Source organism: Bufo gargarizans, chromosome 2 (genome assembly GCF_014858855.1).
Source record: "Bufo gargarizans isolate SCDJY-AF-19 chromosome 2, ASM1485885v1, whole genome shotgun sequence".
NCBI classification, from domain to species: Eukaryota; Metazoa; Chordata; class Amphibia; order Anura; family Bufonidae; genus Bufo; species Bufo gargarizans.
In genome coordinates, this window is record NC_058081.1 from 556,224,986 (window position 1) to 556,249,628 (window position 24,643).

Below are 24,643 nucleotides of genomic sequence, written 5' to 3' on the forward strand. Positions count from 1 at the left end.
AGAAAGTACATCACAGAACTGACAGCCACATTGCCCTTTAAATATCAGTGAGATTGCATATCATATTCTGGATAGTAAAATTCCCCCTATAATACAACCACAGAATATACACTTGCAGTATATACTATACATAGCTCCTCCACTCACACTGTATAAACAGTATATACACATATCCTCCTTTCAGAATATATACACATCTCCTCTCACAGTATATACACAGCATCTCCACTCACAATATATACTCATCTCCTCCTCTCACAGTATATACAGTACACAGGACCTCCACTCCCAATATATAGACATCTCCTCCACTCCTAACATATTCAAAGCTCCTCCATTCCCAATGTATACACAGCTCCTCCACTCACAGTATATACAAATCTCCTCCACTCACAGTATATACACATCTCCTCCACTCACAGTATATACACATCTCCTCCACTCTCAGTATATACACATCTCCTCCACTCACATGATATACACATCTCCTCCACTCACAGTATTTGCACATCTCCTCCACTCCTAATATATACACAGCTCCTACTCACAGTATATACAGTACAAAGTACCTCCATTCTCAATATAGTCACTGACAGTATATACATATCTCCTCAACTCACAGTATTTATACATCTCCTCCGCTCACAGTATACACACATCTCCTCCACTCACACTATATACTCATCTCCTCCACGCATTATTTATACACATCCCCTCCTTTCACAGTATTAACACATCTCCTCCTCTTACAGTATATACACAGCATCTCCACTCCCAATATATACACAGCTCCTCCTCTCACAGTATATACAGTACACAGCACCTCCACTTCCTATATATATCTCCTCCACTCCTAACATATACACATATCTTCCACTCACAGTACATACACATCTCCTCCACTCCCAATATATACACAACTCCTCCACTCACAGTATATACACATCTCCTCCACTCCCAATATATACACAACTTCACAACTACTCCACTCACAGTATATACACAGCTCCTCCACTCCCAATATATACACATCTCCTCCACTCACAGTATATACACATCTCCTCCTCTTATAGTATATACACATCTCCTCCTCTCATAGTATATACACATCTCTTCCACTCCCAATATACAGTACAGACCAAAAGTTTGGACACACCTTCTCATTCAAAGAGTTTTCTTTATTTTCATGACTATGAAAATTGTAGATTCACACTGAAGGTATCAAAACTATGAATTAACACATGTGGAATTATATGCATAACAAAAAAGTGTGAAACAACTGAAAATATGTCATATTCTAGGTTCTTCACCTTTTGCTGCTTTGCACACTCTTGGCATTCTCTTAATGAGCTTCAAGAGGTAGTCACCTGAAATGGTCTTCTAACAGTCTTGAAGGAGTTCCCAGAGATGCTTAGCACTTGTTGGCCCTTTTGCCTTCACTCTGCGGTCCAGCTCACCCCAAACGATCTCGATTGGGTTCAGGTCCGGTGACTGTGGAGGCCAGGTCATCTGGCACAGCACCCCATCACTCTCCTTCATGGTCAAATAGCCCTTACACAGCCTGGAGGTGTGTTTGGGGGTCATTGTCCTGTTGAAAAATAAATGATGGTCCAACTAAATGCAAACCGGATGGAAAAGCATGCCGCTGCAAGATGCTGTGGTAGCCATGCTCGTTCAGTATGCCTTCAATTTTGAATAAATCCCCAACAGTGTCACCAGCAAAGCACCCTCACACCATCACACCTCCTCCTCCATGCTTCATGGTGGGAACCAAGCATGTAGAGTCCATCCGTTCACCTTTTCTGCGTCGCACAAAGACATGGTGGTTGGAATCAAAGATCTCAAATTTGGACTCATCAGACCAAAGCACATATTTCCACTGGTCTAATGTCCATTCCTTGTGTTCTTTTGCCCAAACAAGTCTCTTCTGCTTGCTGCCTGTCCTTAGCAGTGGTTTCCTAGCAGATATTCTACCATGAAGGCCTGATTCACACAGTCTCCTCTTAACAGTTGTTCTAGAGATGTGTCTGCTGCTAGAACTCTGTGTGGCATTGACCTGGTCTCTAATCTGAGCTGCTGTTAACCTGCGATTTCTGATGCTGGTGACTCGGATGAACTTATCGTCCGCAGAAGAGGTGACTCTTGGTCTTCCTTTCCTGGGGCGGTCCGCATGTGAGCCAGTTTCTTTGTAGCGCTTGATGGTTTTTGTGACTGCACTTGGGGACACTTTCAAAGTTTTCCCAATTTTTTGGACTGACTGACCTTCATTTCTTAAAGTAATGATGGCCACTAGTTTTTCTTTACTTAGCTGCTTTGTCCTTGCCATAATACAAATTCTAACAGTCTATTCAGTAGGACTATCAGCTGTGTATCCACCTGACTTCTCCACAACGCAACTGATGGTCCCAACCCCATTTATAAGGCAAGAAATCCCACGTATTAAACCTGACAGGGCACACCTGTGAAGTGAAAACCATTTCAGGTGACTACCTCTTGAAGCTCATCAAGAGAATGCCAAGAGTGTGCAAAGCAGTAATCAAAGCAAAAGGTGGCTACTTTGAAGAACCTAGAATATGACATATTTTCAGTTGTTTCACACTTTTTTGTTATGTATATAATTCCACATGTGTTAATTCATAGTTTTGATTCCTTCGGTGTGAATCTACAATTTTCATAGTCATGAAAATAAAGAAAACTCTTTGAATGAGAAGGTGTGTCCAAACTTTTGGTCTGTACTGTATACACAACTCTTCCACTCCCAATATATACACAACTCTTTCACTCCGAATATATACACAGCTCTTCTACTCCCAATATATTCTCCTCACCCAATTCTCAAATGCAAGCTTTAAAATGGGTCTGGAAAAAAATGGAGACACTCAGACACCATATGGATATCCAGAAAAATCCATGATTTGCTTATGGAAATCAGAACAACCATCCAAATCCAGCCTTACTCTACCTTTGATTTTAATTGAAATTGTGACAATAATAACTCTTTAAACTCTTTTTTATCAGGTCGTGTTAAAGGTCAGAGCTTCATTGAAATTGGTGCTGGTCCCTCCATACATAACATACTGTCTGCATGTGAAGTTTTTGAAAAGATCTATCTGACTGATTATTTCCAAGGAAACCTACAGGAAATTGACAAATGGCTAAATAGAAAAAATGATGCTTTTGATTGGTCTCCCTACTTGAGATTTGTGTGTGAGCTTAAAAACAATCGGTAAGTAAATTAACAAAAAAAGTCTATATACTGGGGAAAAAGTCTGTCTTCCCCATTGTATGATAGAATTCTATGTACTGGATGAATGGCAGCTGCTGCAAATTAACATTGTTTTTGTTGAAGATAATGGTATAACATGACAGATGCAACCAGCAAACAACTTGTGTAAAATGTATTTTAAATTTCTGGTTGTTAACAGTCTCCAGAAACACTATTCTGTTGTCAGGGTCAACCACAGTGATGCAAATCTGTAAATACTTTCTTTAGGATACAGTTATTTTATAATACAAGTAAGTATATGAGGTGGAACAGGCACTCTATCACCTGAGGCTGCAAAGTATTTCTATAGGTAAGTATGGTGTTTGGATATAGTGTACACTGAGACAGTATATCGTATGAAAATATTTATTTATTTCATTTAGAATATCCAATTCATATAGTTGCTCAAAATAGGGTTAAAAAAGTGGTGAATGGGTGGATAAAAAAGTGGATACACTTTTTTAAAAATATGATGATAAAAGGTGATCAAATAATGATGATCAAAAAATGATGATCAAGAATGGTCAAGATTAGAAATGTAGCAAGGTCCTGGAAAGATGAAGCGAAGTCTTAAGAAGTAGTTCATGCAAAGATGCAGTAAAATCTTAAAAAGCAGTTCATGCAAAAATGATACAAAAATAGTTCATGTATAGATCATACATATATCTGTGCCAGTTTATGGGGAAAGGGATGGATGCCGTTCTATCGGTTTTGGGCTAGATATGTCCCCTGTGGTCCGCTTGGAGGTGTGTAAAGGAATAAATTCACCTTGTTGGTTAGATGTCTCTTCAGCGTCTCTGCCTGTGGTCTGGCGTGCTCGGGTGGCGTGTCTCCCAGCGTGCGATGGCTAGTGTGCGCTACTTCCGGGTGGTGGATCGCGTGACTGCTGGCAGGTCACGTGGCGTCCCATGTGACCGGAGTGCGGCCGGAGTAAAAGTCTTCTTAGCGCGCTGTCAGATGGATACAACTATTCTTGCAGTCTCTGCAGTAAAGTGTGATATAGTGCGATTTTATTGTGGGGATAGTGCTACAGGCCAGACGCGTTTCGAAGCTGAACTGCTTCTTCCTCAGTGGCTACTATATATTTTTTATAATACTTTTGAGGGGGCCCTGACAATAACATTTTTTAGTCCTCCTCTTCTTGGGGGGGCCCTTTTTGACTTTGGGCTCCAAAGCAGAAGCTTCCCCTGCTTCCCCTATAGCTACGCCCCTGCATACAGATTATACTCTGCTCTGTACTGCCCAGCTCTTCCTCTCTGAATTTAGCAGGTTACACTTTTTAGGTCTATAGATAACTCTGTTTATGCTGTTTCTCAGTCCAGGACACCTAACAGATTTTCGCTCTACTTCAGTCCAGGACCTGTGGTGTACACTCCTAAAACTTCCCCAACTGCCTCCTGAACTTTGATTCCACCTTCTTTTTGCTGATACACAGCATCTAGACACTCTGCAACTTCTACGTGTATCCTAAGTAAAAGATGACTAGACCAGGAATATGTCGGGGGCTCCCTTAGAATGTATTTATAATCAGTGGATCATACTGAGACTGAAACAATAGTCAGCTCAACGTAGAGTAGCTCAGATGGAAACCTTCATGCATGGATCTCAGGAGAAAGTCAATTCGAAGTATGGAAAAAAGTCCAGCAATGGAAGAATCCACAGTTAAAACCTAGCACTAAAAAGACTTTTGGTATTCAGGGAAATAAGGGGGTTAGGATAACACATACCTTAAGGCCCACCCCTTCATTAACTTATCCTATAACAAAGGACACAGACATCATTCAACTTCAAAACTCTCTTTTACTGGGTGATTGTCGGCCACAGCTCACATTATACAGGCAATTTTAAACTCCTCCTCCAACCACTCCTTCTGTGTGTGTGCCAACCCCTGAACACCAGAGGGCACGTGCTCCAAATCAGCTCCCATCATGCTTCTGTTCTCCACATTGCCACCAGCTGTGACTTCTGAATTCCGCACCAACTAGGAACCTCGAGAAAGGAAATACAACATGACCAACAAAGCATAAGAAATCAAAAACCATAACCAGGGAGGGCGGGCGGGACCAGCTTGCCTTCACCGAACAGAGGAAGAGGCAGGCGCAGGGGATAGCCACACCACCATTCCCCTTAACCCATTCCTTCCCATCTCCCCATCTGCCGTATATCCCTCCAGGAACACATACCAGATATGGGCCCTCTTACCACCTGGGAAAGGGAAGGGGGAACCATCAGTCCCTCATCACCCTCCTTATAACTGTCGGGTGCTCTCCAGACTGTTGGTATTCAGGGAAATAAGGGGGTTAGGATAACACATACCTTCAGGCCCACCCCTTCATTAACTTATTCTATAACAAAGGACACAGACATCATTCAACTTCAAAACTCTCTTTTACTGGGTGATTGTCGGCCACAGCTCACATTATGCAGGCAATTTTAAACTCCTCCTCCAACCACTCCTTCTGTGCGTGTGCCAACCCCTGAACACCAGAGGGCACGTGCTCCAAATCAGCTCCCATCATGCTTCTGTTCTCCACATTGCCGACACGGAGGAGGCCGAATTTATACAGGACTCCGACCACCACCCAGTAAAAATAAACCTTGCTCTAATCTGTCTTGGATGCCAGACAAAAATATATCCAAACCGATTTCCGTCAAGTGCACTCTATCCAGTCTCATCAATGCCCTGTTGTCTCCCTCCAATTGACGGTGAAGGACCGTTACACCACCTCGAGAACGCACAAAGCGTGAAATGCGTGCATTTAGTGTTTTCCAGCACCTCTCAAGTGCCTCACCATCCCGAGCCCCATGCCAGACCACTCGGGGAACCACCTCCGACCACACGATAACCAATTCCCTAAAGAAGGCCGGGAACCTCTCTAGATCAGAGCGCATAAGCGCCATTAATTCCATAAGCCGAAGGGCACATAAATAGTTTCTGCCCGCATGAATCACCAGTATTACCGTACTTAGCTGACCGGAGACCCAAATCGACCACCTCAGGTAACAGTTGTGACCACCGAAGGCCCCTTATTCCCTTCCAAAAAACCTCTACTTCCCTGAGTCCCAGGTTCCGACCTCCAGGCCTCCGCTCTGCTCTCTGTGCCGCCCAGAAAATATAAGAGTGGCCCAATAACCACACCACCGGACGAACAGCACCTAAAAAGACAAAAAGAAAAACATAACCACCATACATACTGTAAACACTGAACCCCTCTTTTTTTTTTTATTCAAACCAGCAGATCCGGCCGAATATACCGGGCAAAGCAAGCAGATCGCCACCTACCAATACGCATCACTTCAGATTCAGTTAGGCCCGCTCTAGCCGCTTCAGTAGCTGCCCCTATATGAAAAGAATGAGTACCAAACTCACTAGGAACAACCCCCGCCTGCCTCAAGCATTTGCGCGAAACTGAAGAAAACTGAAATTTCGTAAATGGGGACCCATCCGCATGCGCAAGAAAATTCACTCCCCTTGCTCTGACAGCCATATACTCGCCAACCAACCTAACTGGGCAAGCTAATCCCGACACCGGTAATATCGGCAACCACGCCCCAGTCCCCAAATGATCAGTTTTTGACCTCTTTATATGTACTCTGAGAGCATTATTCGCCAACACAACATCCGATTGCAACAAACCCCCAGCCTTAGAACTTGATGGAGCAACCAGCTCACCCACCCTCAGGGCCGCAAAAAAGGCTAAGCAAAAACTAGCCGCCACCATAGCACCCTCAAACTCAGATGAACAAACAGTCCCACAACATTCAATCATCTTGCAAAGCAAAGCAAAAGAAACAGGCCGTCTATTATCCCTCACCACATATTTCCTCTGCCATCCTTTCATAGCCTGTTTTACCACAAAAACTTTTGTCACATCCGTCCAACCACATAATTTGAAGTAGAACGCCACCCCGGATAGACGTCGCCGCGCAACAGGGGCAGAGACCCCCATAGACCTCATTCTCAACAGCCATTCCACAGTCACCTCCAAGCGTATATCATCCCTTCCAGCAACATTCCTTACCCCACACACCGCTAACCAGTCAGCCCAGGCCTTACCATGCGCCTGCCACGTCGCTGGTGACACTGACGCACTCACGAGTGACATCAGCTGTTGGCCACTACTTGCCACAGGAACTGAGGGCATTCCAGCCCATCAGATACCACCTCCGGATGCAACTCCCGAAACACCTGCCAATTAAAGCGAGAAAGAGCATCAGCGATCCGATTGTCAACTCCGGGAACATGCCTGGCCCTGAAATAGATGTTCCGCTCCAAGCAACGAAGAACCAAATGTCGCAGCAATGCCAACACTGGGAGGGAGGAAGAAGACAAACAATTAATACATTGAACAGTACTTAAATTATCCGAGCAAAAACAAACATGCCGGTTCGCTAAACGTCCTCCCCAAATCTCCACCGCCACTACTATAGGGAACAGCTCCAACAGAGTAAGATTCTTGATAAGGCCCAAAACCCGCCACTCTTCCGGCCAGGAAGACGCGCACCACTCCTTACCCAGTATTGTCCCAAAACCACAAGAGCCAGCCACATCAGACCACAATTCCAACTCTGAGTTCGATACCATCTCAGTAATAAAGCAAGAATGTCCATTATAAGAACCCAGAAAGGAACTTCACACCCTCAGGTCAGCCTTTAATGACTTCGTGAGCCGAATGCGATGCCGAGGGGACCGGCTCCCCCGCGTAGCCAAAGAAAGGCGCAGCGAAAAAACCCGACCCATAGGCATGACCCGACACGCAAAGCAAACCCAGGAGGGACTGGAGCTGCCGTAAGGTCACCTTTTTTACCACCAAAAAACCCTCAATCAACCCCACCAAGGTATTCAATTTGTCCGAAGGAAGACGAAACACCATGGCCACCGAATCAATTTCAATCCCTAAAAAGGAAAGACAAGTCACCGGACCCTCCGTCTTCTGCACAGAAATAGGAACTCCAAAACGTGCCATTACCTCCAAAAATGTGGCCAGCAGGAACCGACAGCTGTCACCCTCCTGCGAACCCACAAAAAGGAAGTCGTCAAGATAGTGAATCACTGACGACAACCCAGACTCCACCCGAACAACCCATTCGAAGAAGGAGCTGAACATCTCGAAATAATGGCACGAAATGGAGCACCCCATAGGCAAACACATGTCATAGTAGAAAAGGCCCTTAAAGCAACCGCCAAGCAAATGAAAACAGTCAGGGTGAATGGCAAAAGCCTGAACGGGGATTCAATATCCGATTTCGCCATAAGGGCACCCTGCCCCGCAGTCCTCACCAAAGCCACCGCCCTATCAAACGATACATATGTCACCGAAGCTTCCTCATGAAGGATAGCATCATTCACGGACATACCCCGGGGATGAGACGAATGATGTATGAGACTAAATTTTCCCTGTTCTTTTTTGGGAACCACACCCCACGGTGAAACCCTCAAATTAGAAAACAGAGGGGCAATAAAAGGTCCCGCCATCCTACCTGCGGTCACCTCCTTCTGCAACTTAGCCTCTAAAACTTCCGGATTTTCTCTGACAGACTTAAGGTTATCAGAGTAAACCGGGGACCTATTAAGAATAAACGGTATGAAGAAACCCTCAGAAAAACCATTACGAAGCGTCACCGCAGCCTCACTATTGGGATACCTGTCTAGCCACGGCGCCATCTCTACTACGCTGACTGGCGTCCTTTTGTTCAAAAACAAGAGGGATTCTTCCAGGCCTAACCTGGGACTTATTACATCTACCCGCTGCGTGAGGGCCCCCGCAAGCTGAGCATTCTTGCAAAAACCTTCATTGAACAACCAGCACGAGCCTGGTCGTCTAACGGCCACTGATCCCTGAGCTGTGGAGGCCCCGACACCAGCGGCCGCCTCTGGAAAGGAAGGGGGTCGCTGCGACACCATAAGTCGAAGCCATACATCTGTAGCCTTAACCCCCCATCCCAGCTCCGGCTGCAGCGCTAAACGTCTCCTAAACTCCTCATCATACCTCCACCACGCACTGCCCCCATGAGCCTTATAGGCACTATATATAGTGTCCAGGTATATGAACAACTCAGCACAGCGCTCAGGATGACGCTGGCCCATAACGCAACCCAAGACTGCGAACGCTTGTAACCAATTGTTCATAGTCCTGGACACTTTCATCCTCCTATCATACGGCTTATCTAAAAAACGTTTTTCTTCATCCACCGTGTGTTGGTCCACCGATATCAGGGACCAAATGTCCACATAATGGTTAGACCAAATCTTTTCCCTCACTGCCTCCTCTAAATGCGAACCAAGGGGACTAACCCCACAGAAAAAGGAATCCTTGTGCACACCCGCCAACACCGGAGGGGAGGGCCTTTCCGAGGGGGACACTGTTTCCCCAGAAACTGGCCCGGCTACCGGTGCCACAGCCACTGAAGCTGCAGGTGACAATGAGGCTGGCAATCTTTCTAATAAGGATTTTAGTAATACTTCCAGCCCGGCATTAGCCCCACTATTTCCCCATGCCCCAGCAAATTGGTACTCACCAGCAAGAGAAGGTACTGGCGCAGCCATCGCAGGTACAGGCACGACATCCCTGTGAACCGCCAAATTCACCAGGCTAGTGGCCCTGGACACTTCAACCGGGACCGGCCTATCCCATCGGGAACGCGGTGTACGTACAGACTCCCCTGAGGCGCCCGATGACCCATCTTAAGACGACGGGGAGCGCCACCGAGAGGATCTGGACCGCCTACTATGCCTAGACAACCGGGATCCGCGCCGCGGACGACGACTAAGGCGATCCCGCCGACCCCTGCTCCTGCCATCCACCGATGAGGAGGGGGACAATGACACCTCCCTGCGCCTGCGTGAGCGAACCTGGGTGGAGGGAACAGCAAGTGGCTGAGTTGATGGGAGGGAAGGGGGCAATTGCGGAGTACCCATAATAGGAATATTACCAACTATAGGAGCTGGCAGCATAGCCACATGCTGACCTGACCCCATACCCCCAATCAAAGCATGCCCCATATCCCCTTGTAAAGACACCACCAAAGGGGGAGGAGGGGAAGGTAACTGAGGGGCTTGCTAGGAATCCGGAGGGGTCATTGGACTATCCCCTTCATCCTGGGCACTATTATTGGACCCCATGATGCACACCCCAGTCGCCTGAAATGCCGCTGGACGATGTATCTGGGGCGGCAGGGGGGCGAATGTCCCAAGCGAACCGGAGGCCGGTGAGTACGTCCTGAACGCCGCTCAGCCGGCGCGTTGCATAAGGCACTGAGGGGTGAAACAGCCACAAGCGGTGCAACCACCGCATCCGTCAGCACAGGCGCATGAGGGACGGAGGAAGCAGGAGCGCTAAGGCCGCTCAGAAACTAGCGCAGCCAGCCTTCCCCTTCCTCACTAAACCTAGCCAAGAGCGCTTCACGCAATTGAGCATCTCTTGCAGCCATGTCTCTTGGGGGACAGGCAGCTAGCAGACCTACCAGCTTGCCTTCACCGAACAGAGGAAGAGGCAGGCGCAGGGGAGGGCGTATTTATCCCCTGCAACTGCCACCTCCCCTTCCTCCTCCATAGCCACACCACCATTCCTCTTAACCCATTCCTTCCCATCTCCCCACCTGCCGTATATCCCTCCAGGAACACATACCAGATATGGGCCCTCTTACCACCTGGGAAAGGGAAAGGGGAACCATCAGTCCCTCATCACCCTGCTTATAACTGTCGGGTGCTCTCCAGAATGACTAGGGCTAGTTTCATACTAGCACTAAAATATTCCAGATTTTAGCCTTCCAAAGTTCATCGTATCTGGCATAGCACTGGTTACTGTCCAGCCCAATCCCAGCAATAATGTTGTAAACAGGCTGGATCCCCTCTGGGTCCTATTGTGGTCAATGGAGCCTGGCAGTGCTCCCACCCTTTCCAGCTATGCCAGATACGATGAACTACAGCAGACTGTACCTCTGCAGGAACAGCTTGCTGGAAGATTTTAACACTAGTGTGAAACTAGCCTTATACATGTTCTTAAAAGAACCCTATCACATTGAAAATGTCTGAGCTGCAGGCAGCATGTTACACAGCAGCGAGAGTGGAACAGAATTATATATAGTTTTGTGGGACAGGATTCAAAATACAGGTAAGTTGTATTTTATTTAAATTCCTGCTCATTCTAGGCTTTGAATTCAAAGAGGTGGCCCTAGCAATGATTGACAGCCTCCCCTCTAAAATTATGTATACAGAAAAGGCTGTCAATCACTGATAGTGTCACTGCTTGCCCTGTGAGAGGTCTCAGAAGATCAGATAGACTTGCAGCACGTGAGTCTATCTGACAGGTCTTTCTGTTTTTCCTTGCTATCTGTTGTTGTGGGCAGGATCTCACCTCTCCACAGGTTTTGCTCATTTGCTGTTTAGTGGCTCTATTTAAGCCCGCCTCTCACTGCAGACCTTGCGGTTGTTATTACCTTCTGGAGTTCTGGAGTTCTAAGCTGGTTGTTAGAGGTTCTCCTGCTTCTTACTCATCTCTAGCTAAGTCCTCTTGTTTCTACTTTGTGTGTGTGTTGTGTCTAGGTCTCAGGGAGACGCTGGTCCCTTCACGGTGGAAGGTCCCGGCAGTCTCATCCCCACTCCCTAATTTATAATTTAGGGTTTGTGAAAGTTTCAGCAGGTCTTAGGTTCCGATGTATGAGTTCTTCCACCATTAGAATTTGCTCATACTGTCAGCATTCAGGGAGAGGCTCAGGGAAAACTAGGAGGTTACCATTCCCCTCCTCACTAGATTTGGGGCCTAGTCTGTGTTACTTTTGTAGTTTGTTTATTTGGTGTTCTCCCTTTCTCCACTTACCATGACAGATAGGACCACCTCATGGATGTCAAAGCCCAGAATAAGCAGGAATTTAAATAAATGGAATACAAGTTATCCCTCAAAACTATATATCAATATACTTAGCTCCCCTTGCTCTATAAAATGCCACCAGCAGATTGCACTGCATTTTTATGGTGACAGGTTTCCTTTAAACATGATTAAGAACATCTTTTGTTTAAAACACATAAGCAGGTCTTGAGGCACTGTACCAAGGATTTTAATATTTCCCAATAAAGCTGGCTGAACAAGTTACCTTGAATGTATAGCCAGCTTAACAAGGAACGATGAAAGAGAAAATGCAAGGAACAAGGAAGAGAAAAGTCAGAAATATATACAGTGCCTTGCAAAAGTATTCACCCACCTTGACATGTTTCGAGTTTGGTGCCTCACAACCTGGAATTAACATGAATTGTTTGAGGATATGCATAATTTAATTTACAGAACATGCCCACAACTTTGAAGATGTTTTTTTTTTTTATTGTGGAGCAAACAACAAATAGGACAGAATAACAGAAAAAAGTCAATGTACATAACTATTCACCCCCCTAAAGTAAATACTTTGTAGAGCCACCTTTAGCGGCAATAACAGCTCCAAGTCGCTTTGGATAAGTCTCTATGAGATTGCCACATCTTACCACTTAGATTTTTGCCCATTCCTCCTTGCAAAACTGCTCCAGCTCCTTCAAGTTGGATGGTTTGCGCTTGTGAACAGCAATCTTTAAGTATGACCACAGATTTTCTATTGGATTGAGATCTGGGCTTTGACTAGGCCATTCCAACACATTTACATGTTTCCCCTTAAACCACTCAAGTGTTGCTTTAGCAGTGTGTTTGGGGTCATTGTCCTGCTAGAAGGTGAACCTCCGTCCTAGCCTCAAATCACGCACAGAGTGGTACAGGTTTTGCTCAAGAATATCCCTGTATTTAACACCATCCATCTTTTCCTCAACTCTGACCAGTTTCCCAGTCCCAGCTGATGGTGTTCTTTGGTTCATAACTTTTTCTTTGATTGCAGAAAAGTTCAATTTTTGTTTCATCAGACCAGAGCACCTTCCACCATACATTTTGGAAGTCTCCCACCTTTTCACAAACCCACAATGCGCCTTTTTGTTTTTAGCTGAAAGTAATGGCTTTCTTCTGACCACTCTGCCATAAAGCCCAACTCTATGGAGGGTACAGCTTATTGTCGTCCTATGTACAGATACTCCAGTCTCTGCTGTAGAACTCTGCAGCTCCTCCAGGGTTACCTTAGGTCTCGGTTCTGCCTCTCTGATTAATGCCCTCCTTTCCCGGTCGTTGAGTTTTGGTGGGCAGCCGTCTCTTGGCAGGTTTGCTGTTGTGCCATGTTCTTTTTATTTGGTTATGATACATTTGATAGTGTTCCTGGGTATCATCAAAGATTTGGATATTTTTTTATAACCTAACCCTGACTTGTACTTCTCAACAACATTGTCCCTTACTTGTTTGGAGAGTTCCTTAGTCTTCATGGCGGTGTTTGGTTAGTGATGCCTCTTGCTTAGGTGTTGCAGCCTCTGGGGCCTTTCAAAAAAGGTGTGTATATGTAATGACAGATCATGTGACACTTAGATTGCACACAGGCAGACATCATTTCACAAATTATGTGACTTCTGAAGGTAATTGGTTGCACCAGAGCTTTTTATGGGTTTGCTAACAAAGGGGGTGAATACATACGCAAATGCCAATTTTCTGTTTTCTATTTCTAAACAATAGTTTTACTTATACAGCACAGACCAAAAGTTTGGACACACCTTCTCATTCAAAGAGTTTTCTTTATTTTCATGACTATGAAAATTGTAGATTCACACTGAAGGCATCAAAACTATGAATTAACACATGTGGAATTATATACATAACAAAAAAGTGTGAAACAACTGAAAATATGTCATATTCTAGGTTCTTCAAAGTAGCCACCTTTTGCTTTGATTACTGCTTTGCACACTCTTGGCATTCTCTTGATGAGCTTCAAGAGGTAGTCACCTGAAATGGTTTTCACTTCACAGGTGTGCCCTGTCAGGTTTAATACGTGGGATTTCTTGCCTTATAAATGAGGTTGGGACCATCAGTCAGGTGGATACACAGAAGTCAGGTGGATACACAGCTGATAGTCCTACTGAATAGACTGTTAGAATTTATATTATGGCAAGAAAAAAGCAGCTAAGTAAAGAAAAACAAGTGGCCATCATTACTTTAAGAAATGAAGGTCAGTCAGTCCAAAAAATTGGGAAAACTTTGAAAGTGTCCCCAAGTGCAGTCATAAAAACCATCAAGCGCTACAAAGAAACTGGCTCACATGTGGACCGCCCCAGGAAAGGAAGACCAAGAGTCACCTCTTCTGTGGAGGATAAGTTCATCCAAGTCACCAGCCTCAGAAATCGCAGGTTAACAGCAGCTCAGATTAGAGACCAGGTCAATGCCACACAGAGTTCTAGCAGCAGACACATCTCTAGAACAACTGTTAAGAGGAGACTGTGTGAATCAGGCCTCCATGGTAGAATATCTGCTAGGAAACCACTGCTAAGGACAGGCAACAAGCAGAAGAGACTTGTTTGGGCTAAAGAACACAAGGAATGGACATTAGACCAGTGGAAATCTGTGCTTTGGTCTGATGAGTCCAAATTTGAGATCTTTGGTTCCAACCACCGTGTCTTTGTGCGACGCAGAAAAGGTGAACGGATGGACTCTACATGCCTGGTTCCCACCGTGAAGCATGGAGAAGGAGGTGTGATGGTGTGGGGGTGCTTTGCTGGTGACACTGTTGGGGATTTATTCAAAATTGTAGGCATACTGAACCAGCATGGCTACCACAGCATCTTGCAGCGGCATGCTATTCCATCTGGTTTGCGTTTAGTTGGACCATCATTTATTTTTCAACAGGACAATGACCCCAAACACACCTCCAGGCTGTGTAAGGGCTATTTGACCATGAAGGCGAGTGATGGGGTGCTGCGCCAGATGACCTGGCCTGCACAGTCACCGGACCTGAACCCAATCAAGATGGTTTGGGGTGAGCTGGAACGCAGAGTGAAGGCAAAAGGGCCAACAAGTGCTAAGTTATATACATTACTACTGTTCAGAGAAAACCTCATGATATCAGGATGGGCATGTCTAATCCTAGACATCAATATAGAATGATAAATACATTCTGGCTCCTTCACATGACTTCCAGAATGGGCACTTCCATCCAAGGATATAACTTAGAAGAGATAACTGTATCCTTCCGCCTCATCCTGGACTATTTTCACACATATAACTTTGGTAAGAATAATAAGACAAATAACAGGGATCTAGGATCTTTGCTAGATCATATCTTAAATGGGAAGGACTTGAAACAAGTCTTTCCTGTGGGAATCTATAATTTAGCTTGGCAAAGAATGTTTTATATATATATATATATATATATATATATATATAAAAGCAAGTTTTTAAAGCTTTGCTAGATTATGAGCCTAGATTCTTCTGCAGGTAGAATGAAGCCTCACAATATCCTAAGACTACATCTCAATATGGAGATCAATTAATTTAATTATTTATTTATTCGCCAATCTAGATGGTATAATTTAACCCACACTATTAAATTAGTCTTAAAAAATGAAATATCATTTTCTGTATCTCTTACCAAGTCCTAGTAGAAATCTCAGTTCTGCTCCTAGGAAAGCTGGGTGATCCATCATAGCACATCTCACCATGGCTTTCATCTTGATAGACCCCTCTAAAGAGCTTAAATTCTCTTTCCTCTTTCTCCTCTCCTCTTTCTTGTGTGTGTTGTCTCCCTCCTGTGTATGGTTTATGATCACAAACTTATCAGTTAGACACACCTTCCTAGTTTGGAACTTTCCAATCATTGTCGGATGGGCGTGACCATTGATAAAAATGTGACATCATAACCTTACCCAGAATGCACTTTTGCTACTGTTGTAATGTCACCTACTCATACCTAGGTGGCACTGCTGTGTAAGCTATTTACATCATAGTATAAAGGGTTAACTTATGTAAGTCTGAATAAAACATATTCTATACATTTTGACCTTAAAAGCTTTAATTCAAAGCTATAGGAATTAATTCTGACACTTGTAGCAATTAGAGACAGACCTCTAGGCGTCTCTCTGAATGTTTCTCACACTGTTGATTTATGAATCATAAATAACTTGAATGTCCTTGTTTTCTTACAGAGATATCAGTACCTCCTATCATACCAAAGATGTGAATAATTGTTACAAAACACACATCTTCACAGACACTCTTTTAGAGACAAAGATTCTCTTAATGAGAAATATATATAATATACTGGATACATGTTGTCTTCATAACATATAACAGTATAATATAATATATATTATATGTTCTACTGATTGTCTTATGCTAAGGACTAAGGCTCATTAAATGAATACATACATATTATATATTTTGCTTCATTAATAAATACCTAATTGTATAGGTAATTATCACCAGCTGCATAGAGCTTATCTTTATCTCCCGTCATAAATTTAAAAGTAGACAAGGAGGATTCTTCTCAGACTGGTACATTCATGAGAAGAATAACACTAAAGAGTGGAACCTTTGTGCGACCTTACTATGGCTTCCTCAAGACATACAAAATTGTAACTATAGTTGAGCATGGCTCTTAAAGGCAATGAACATTCATCTTGACTAGAATGAATTGGATATCAATGTATTTACCTATGAAAAGGCACAACAAATCCCTCCTTTTCAGCATATTCAATTTCGTTATCAGAAGGTTGAATAGGCTAAAATGCAATAAAGGGCTTTTCATATGTCTTCTTCTAAAGATTGGGGAACGCAAGTTTTACTTTGGAATAAATGTATCACAACTTTGTGTGTACTTTTACGACACAAATCTAACACACAAACTCTTTGATTAGTTCAAATACAAGTATGTTACCTTCCTTGTATTAGTGATAAACGCGTTGGTTCATAGAACGCATATTATATAATTGTTTCGTTCTTTTCTTTTATGACCACTGTAGAGAGAAAGACGTTTCGGTCATTTTCTGGACTTTCTGGAAACGTGTCTCTAGTTAAGATTTTTCTTTGGTCCTCTAACTCAATAACGTTGCTGCTAAAATGAAAAACTGGAAGTAATAGCTTCCTGGCTTGTCAGCAACTTGGCAACTCGATTTAGCAAAAAATATCATTTATTATAAAATGTAAAAAATGGAGAACAACGGGATGTTGTAATACAGTACACGGAGAAGCACAGGGTAAGACAATTCGAAAAGGAACACCATGGAGCTGCGCAGGATAATGCGCAGTAAGATACGATTAAGGAGTGGGGCTAAAGCTAAGACTCTGGGAACCCAAAGAGGTATCACGTATAGTAGTCACCCCAATAGGGGTATGGTACACCCAGCACCACAGACAGTAGGTGAACCCAAAGTCGTAGCTAGCATACACAGGTAGTATAAGTGTCACAGTCAGTCCAATATAATAGTTGGATAATAACTATGCTTGAAATCGAGATAATACAATTAGTTAGCGCCTGAGTGTATGGGACCTAGCAGGAACACATACAGGGTAACCCCACATGTAATCTAACACATGCTAAATGCGGACCGTACCTGAAGACATGGTGACAATTAGAATGACAGACCCTGGGCGCGGGACCTCGACGCGCGTTTCACCTCACGGCTTCGTCAGGAGGTACTTTGCATTACATAGGCAGGGTATATATAGGATATGATGGGGGTGGGGCAATGGACTGAAATTACCTGGATTCGGCACATCTGCGGACCACACAATCGGGCGCGGGAGGCTCCATGATAGGCAGCGCCATCTCTCAGCGCATCCACGTCCGCGCACCGCGCATGCGCGGCGACAAAAGCAGACGAACCGGAGCGCATCGAGATGGCGTCACCCAGCGCATGCGCACCCCGCGACCCCCGTGGAACGCAGGTGAGCCGCAATCCATGTCTCAACCAGAGACAGGGGGACGGAACATAGTCACGCAATTGCCACAATGCTGTAGGTGCACACCTGTCGTGTCCTCACCAGGCCCCATACTCACAGAAGATGTCATATAAGAGGGAAACATCAATAGGCACATAAGATGAATCAGTAAGTAATAACCGTGACATAATCATTAGTGTAACAATTAGTGACGTGACTACCTGATATGCACATATAGTGACATATCATATAGAAAGGTGACATATAAGGGGTCCATGCAAATAGAGCCACAATAGTGACCACTATAGTGAGGCCCTATAATTAGTACATAATAACCATAATAATAGACGTGTGATGTGCTAGGGGTTCATAGCAGTAGAACCGCATTAGTAACCAATACCGTAATCATACAGTTGATCTAATAATATCGTGCATAGAAAAAAGAAGAAGAAAAAAATCATATCAATAAAAATATTACATGTATAAAATAGTGCTCTCAGTAATATTCATACAATCATTAATATACGTGATCCAGAATGGATCTAATCCAGTCATGTGAATCAACATTGCCAGTAAAACCATAATGCACCCATCAGATGTGCATAACAATATAATCTCTCGAGTTGCAAGAGGGTAATCCAGGAGACAGAGACATGAAGAACATGTAAATCTCAACGATGGGTGCAGTAAGGCAGTTCATACAAATAGAGACAATCATCTACTGATGTTCCTAAAGAAGGATAATATTATATAAAAAACTGTATCCTGTAGGCCTGCTACGGAGGTGGTGGGGGCGCGTGGGGCGACACCCCGGGCAACAACAGGTAGCCCGGGGGGTCGCCCCAGACGCACCCAACCAGCCACCCAGCAAGAACAACAAGAGGGTGCACGACAGATCCTAAGCCGGAAAGGGGCGACCGGGGTGGCACCACCGGCAGCAAAGGCCGCCGGCGGGGTCAACCGAGACACCCCCCGCCGCCAAGGCAAGGAGCAACGACAGGAGCAATGTGGACAGTGGTGATGGTGGAAACGGAGCAGACGGAACGGCACCGCAAGCACCATAAGAGCCATATGCGGGGCCAGCCCGAGCCCCCACAACCCCACAAGAGAAAACGGGGCCATGGTGACCAAGGCCCTGCTCATGTGGCACCAGACATATACTGTATCGGACAGGGCCTCCCCAAAAGATTAAACAGCATCACAACAAGGATCATATTAACGGAGCACTATATGGTGCCCCGCCATAAAAGATGGTAAATATCATGTGAATATGTTGCTAGGAGGTCCTGCGCAGCTCCATGGTGTTCCTTTTCAAATTGTCTTACCCTGTGCTTCTCCGTGTACTGTATTACAACATCCCGTTGTTCTCCATTTTTTACATTTTATAATAAATGATATTTTTTGATACAATATTCCACTTGGTTGGTTTTTAGTTTACTCTGGATTTGGTGCAAGTGGTCATTATAGCTGTCTTAGTTGACAGAGCTGCCTTGTTGTAGGTTAACAGTATTTATATATATTTTTAGGCAATTCCTCATATATGGATTTCCGAGCACGTGACAAAAACTGGTTGTCACAGTTGGGAACAGTATTTGGGGATACAACGGCACAGGACACGGAGAAACGTGATAGTAAGGAACTTAAGCTTAAGATCAGAGAGGCCTTGAAAAAACTGACCAAGTTGTGGTGGAACAAGGCCGCATTAGAAAATTATTTAAATAGGAACATTATACCACGAGGCCTTAGGGTCCAAATCTTTCCTACATTGGAAGGGGAGGACCCCATTCTTACCACCAAATGGGAGGAAACCCTCACTAAATGTTCTCAAACCCTCATTGAGCTGCTCATTGGGGCGGACCGTAGATCTTTGGAGGCTGTGGAGAGGGACATTGACGGCCATAAAGACGGTATCCAGCTACTCCTGACTAAAGAAGAGTTGGAATCATTCGATAAAAATTTGGAAGAAGACCTTGCCAAGTGGGAGCGTGAGATCCAGTCTATTAAAACCAAAAAATTCCAGAGAGATTGGGGGGGATTACCAGCAGAACAAAGTATTTAAGTGGCAACGTACCAACCTTAGACCTGAATCCCGTTCACGGTCCCAATCTTTGGCGTCCTCGACATCTGAAGAAGAATGTGGCGTGCCTTTTTTAGAAGGACGCCCGGCCGTGGTACACGGTCCGGATCCCGAAAGGGGAGGATACAATCTACGTACCCCAGTACACAAACGGAAACACTGGAAAGGGAATGGCCGAGGGAAGAGAGCACAGAACTGAAGGTAATTAACCTTTCCACCATTAGTCTCACCTTACCACAACAACAAGTTCTGCAGAAGGGGCTATCCTTCTCCCCTGTGGGCAGATTTGACTACTTTGAGGTAGTTAAAGATCTAGAGTTGTTTGCTCGGAAGCTTCTATTTAAGAAACACTTCAGTCGTGGTCACGATGCGACTGCCTCGATGTCGCCGGCTGAGAGGCAGGCGATTCGTGACCTGGAATCTCTTTTAGAGGACCAGATGGCCACTGTGCCTAGTAGGTCTCCCGTACATCTGCACAGGCGCTCACGTACATTTCCCCCTAAAACACTGTGCCCCGCGGTGGATGTCTTTGTAAAATTAGTAAAACAAGATCTAAACATAGACCATGTATACATTGGTAAAGACAACCTGACCCGTCCACAGAGACAGGCACTTCGGGAGCTACAGGAACTGAGAGATGTGGTGATCAAACCTGCCGACAAGGGGGGCAATGTCGTGATATGGCCTGTGCAGATGTACGAAAGAGAGGCTTTTAGGCAACTTAACAACAAGGAATGCTACCGTAGAATTGAGAGTGACCCCACTATACTTTATAAGAACAAGTTGGATAATATTCTTGCAGAAGCCTGCGATCAGTGTATCATTACGACTAAAATGATGGAAGGTTTGAGAGTTGACTTCCCGGTCAAATCCACTCTATACCTGCTCCCGAAGGTGCACAAGAGTCGTACCCATCCTCCTGGGCGTCCGATCATTTCGGGTATCGGCAGCTTGTGCACCAATGTGGGAAAGTTTATCGATTTCTTTCTCCAGAAAAGCGTAGAAACCCTTCCCTCTTTTGTTAAGGACACCACCGACATGCTGAGACGACTCAATGGGATTCATGTCGATCCAGACGTGGTCCTCGTCACATGCGACATTGAGTCGATATACACGTCTATATAGCATGACCAGGGAGTGCGGGCATCCAGATCCTTCCTGACCATGTCAGATTACGATAATGGTATGATTGAGTTCATTCTGACATTGTTAGAGTTTATGCTTACGCATAATTACTTTTTATTTAAGGATCGCCTCTTCCTACAGCTCCAGGGGACAGCTATGGGGGCATCGTGTGCCCCCTCATATGCCAACCTGTTCCTGGGGCTGTGGGAGAGAGAAATTGTCCAGGACACACCTGGATACGATGCCGCACTCCTATGGTCTAGGTATATAGACGGCGTGTTTTTCCTATGGCAAGATACCATTCCGGCCTTAGAAAACTTCCTGGCCCGTCTTAACCAGAACACACGTAATATCAGACTCACCTGGAAATATAGCCTTAGCAATGTCGAATTCTTGGACATAATGATCATTAAGGGATCTGACGGTTATTTGTCCACCGATCTTTTCAGAAAGTCCACTGCCGTCAATGCCCTTCTCCACGCCTCCTCTGCTCACCATCCCAACACGATTCGGGCAATACCTACAGGGCAGTTCCTAAGAACTCGCAGGATCTGCTCCAATGATAAGCAGTTCGAACTACAAGCTGGTGTGCTGACACAACGATTCCTCGAAAGAGGGTATCAGTATAATATCATACAGCGGGGTTACGAAAGAGCCAAAAAAACATCTAGAGACTCCCTGCTGGTGAGTAGAGTTCAGAAAAGGGCTAACCGGGACACATGTGTGAGATTCATTACCCCTTTCAATTCGAAATGGAGGTATATTCAGAACATTCTGAAGAGACATTGGTCGGTTCTTCACACAGACGGTGATCTGGCGGTATGTCTCCCCACATATCCTCAGATCACGTGCAGGCGGTCGCGTAATTTACGTGACATCCTCACTAAAAGTCACTATGTCCCCACACCTAGGGGGGTATCTTTGGCAGTAAAGGTCCCAAGTGGGGATCCTTCTCTTGTGGAGCATGTGCCGCCTGTAGGTTCATGATTCGTTCTACCGCCTTCAGTGACTCCTCAGGCTGAAAAGATTTTAAGATCGTACACAATATAAATTGTAACAGTGTGGCTGTGATATATCTCATCACATGCCCGTGTAACCTCTCTTATGTTGGCATGACAAAGAGAGCCTTGAAGACACGGGTTTTGGAACATGTCTGCAGGATTCGAGCAGCGGCGGGAATCCCTGAGAAGGACTGGGAGTCACTGCAGGCGGATCCACGACATTTCCGCAGGTGTCATGGGTCCGATCCAGGGGGGTTGACGGTAAGGGGTATTGACAGAATTCATCTAGGGTCCAGAGGCAGCAACATTAAAGTGGCTTTACTCCACAGAGAGACCAGGTGGATTGTCAACCTTGACACCGTCACCCCATACGGCCTCAATGAATCCAATAGCTTTTCTTCCTTTCTATAAAAAATGCGTGAATTTTATTGCAGGGTACATAGTATTATTTTTGGTTTTTATTATATCGTATTTTCTATAATATTGTTATTTTTTCTTTTTGTGATCATGCTATTCATTTCTGTGTGGAATTGGTGACGATGGATAGAGTTACCTACCGGGATGACATGACCGCCACAAGAGAGGATGCTCGTCAAGACCTCCTAGCAACATATTCACATGATATTTACCATCTTTTATGGCGGGGCACCATATAGTGCTCCGTTAATATGATCCTTGTTGTGATGCTGTTTAATCTTTTGGGGAGGCCCTGTCCGATACAGTATATGTCTGGTGCCACATGAGCAGGGCCTTGGTCACCATGGCCCCGTTTTCTCTTGTGGGGTTGTGGGGGCTCGGGCTGGCCCCGCATATGGCTCTTATGGTGCTTGCGGTGCCGTTCCGTCTGCTCCGTTTCCACCATCACCACTGTCCACATTGCTCCTGTCGTTGCTCCTTGCCTTGGCGGCGGGGGGTGTCTCGGTTGACCCCGCCGGCGGCCTTTGCTGCCGGTGGTGCCACCCCGGTCGCCCCTTTCCGGCTTAGGATCTGTCGTGCACCCTCTTGTTGTTCTTGCTGGGTGGCTGGTTGGGTGCGTCTGGGGCGACCCCCCGGGCTACCTGTTGTTGCCCGGGGTGTCGCCCCACGCGCCCCCACCACCTCCGTAGCAGGCCTACAGGATACAGTTTTTTATATAATATTATCCTTCTTTAGGAACATCAGTAGATGATTGTCTCTATTTGTATGAACTGCCTTACTGCACCCATCGTTGAGATTTACATGTTCTTCATGTCTCTGTCTCCTGGATTACCCTCTTGCAACTCGAGAGATTATATTGTTATGCACATCTGATGGGTGCATTATGGTTTTACTGGCAATGTTGATTCACATGACTGGATTAGATCCATTCTGGATCACGTATATTAATGATTGTATGAATATTACTGAGAGCACTATTTTATACATGTAATATTTTTATTGATATGATTTTTTTCTTCTTTTTTCTATGCACGATATTATTAGATCAACTGTATGATTACGGTATTGGTTACTAATGCGGTTCTACTGCTATGAACCCCTAGCACATCACACGTCTATTATTATGGTTATTATGTACTAATTATAGGGCCTCACTATAGTGGTCACTATTGTGGCTCTATTTGCATGGACCCCTTATATGTCACCTTTCTATATGATATGTCACTATATGTGCATATCAGGTAGTCACGTCACTAATTGTTACACTAATGATTATGTCACGGTTATTACTTACTGATTCATCTTATGTGCCTATTGATGTTTCCCTCTTATATGACATCTTCTGTGAGTATGGGGCCTGGTGAGGACACGACAGGTGTGCACCTACAGCATTGTGGCAATTGCGTGACTATGTTCCGTCCCCCTGTCTCTGGTTGAGACATGGATTGCGGCTCACCTGCGTTCCACGGGGGTCGCGGGGTGCGCATGCGCTGGGTGACGCCATCTCGATGCGCTCCGGTTCGTCTGCTTTTGTCGCCGTGCATGCGCGGTGCGCGGACGTGGACGCGCTGAGAGATGGCGCTGCCTATCATGGAGCCTCCCGCGCCCGATTGTGTGGTCCGCAGATGTGCCGAATCCAGGTAATTTCAGTCCATTGCCCCACCCCCATCATATCCTATATATACCCTGCCTATGTAATGCAAAGTACCTCCTGACGAAGCCGTGAGGTGAAACGCGCGTCGAGGTCCCGCGCCCAGGGTCTGTCATTCTAATTGTCACCATGTCTTCAGGTACGGTCCGCATTTAGCATGTGTTAGATTACATGTGGGGTTACCCTGTATGTGTTCCTGCTAGGTCCCATACACTCAGGCGCTAACTAATTGTATTATCTCGATTTCAAGCATAGTTATTATCCAACTATTATATTGGACTGACTGTGACACTTATACTACCTGTGTATGCTAGCTACGACTTTGGGTTCACCTACTGTCTG

General features: G+C 45.1%; 1 protein-coding gene across 2 annotated transcripts in view; it reads left to right on the forward strand.

Moving 5' to 3' along the window:
- LOC122926681 (nicotinamide N-methyltransferase-like) overlaps nucleotides 1–24,643 on the forward strand; it is a 268,048-nt gene that overhangs the window by 224,438 nt on the left and 18,967 nt on the right. For both annotated transcript variants that reach the window (XM_044278139.1, XM_044278140.1), the window contains one exon: nucleotides 3,019–3,226. In XM_044278139.1, coding sequence (XP_044134074.1) covers nucleotides 3,019–3,226 — 208 coding nt within the window. The remainder of the gene's footprint in view (nucleotides 1–3,018; nucleotides 3,227–24,643) is intronic.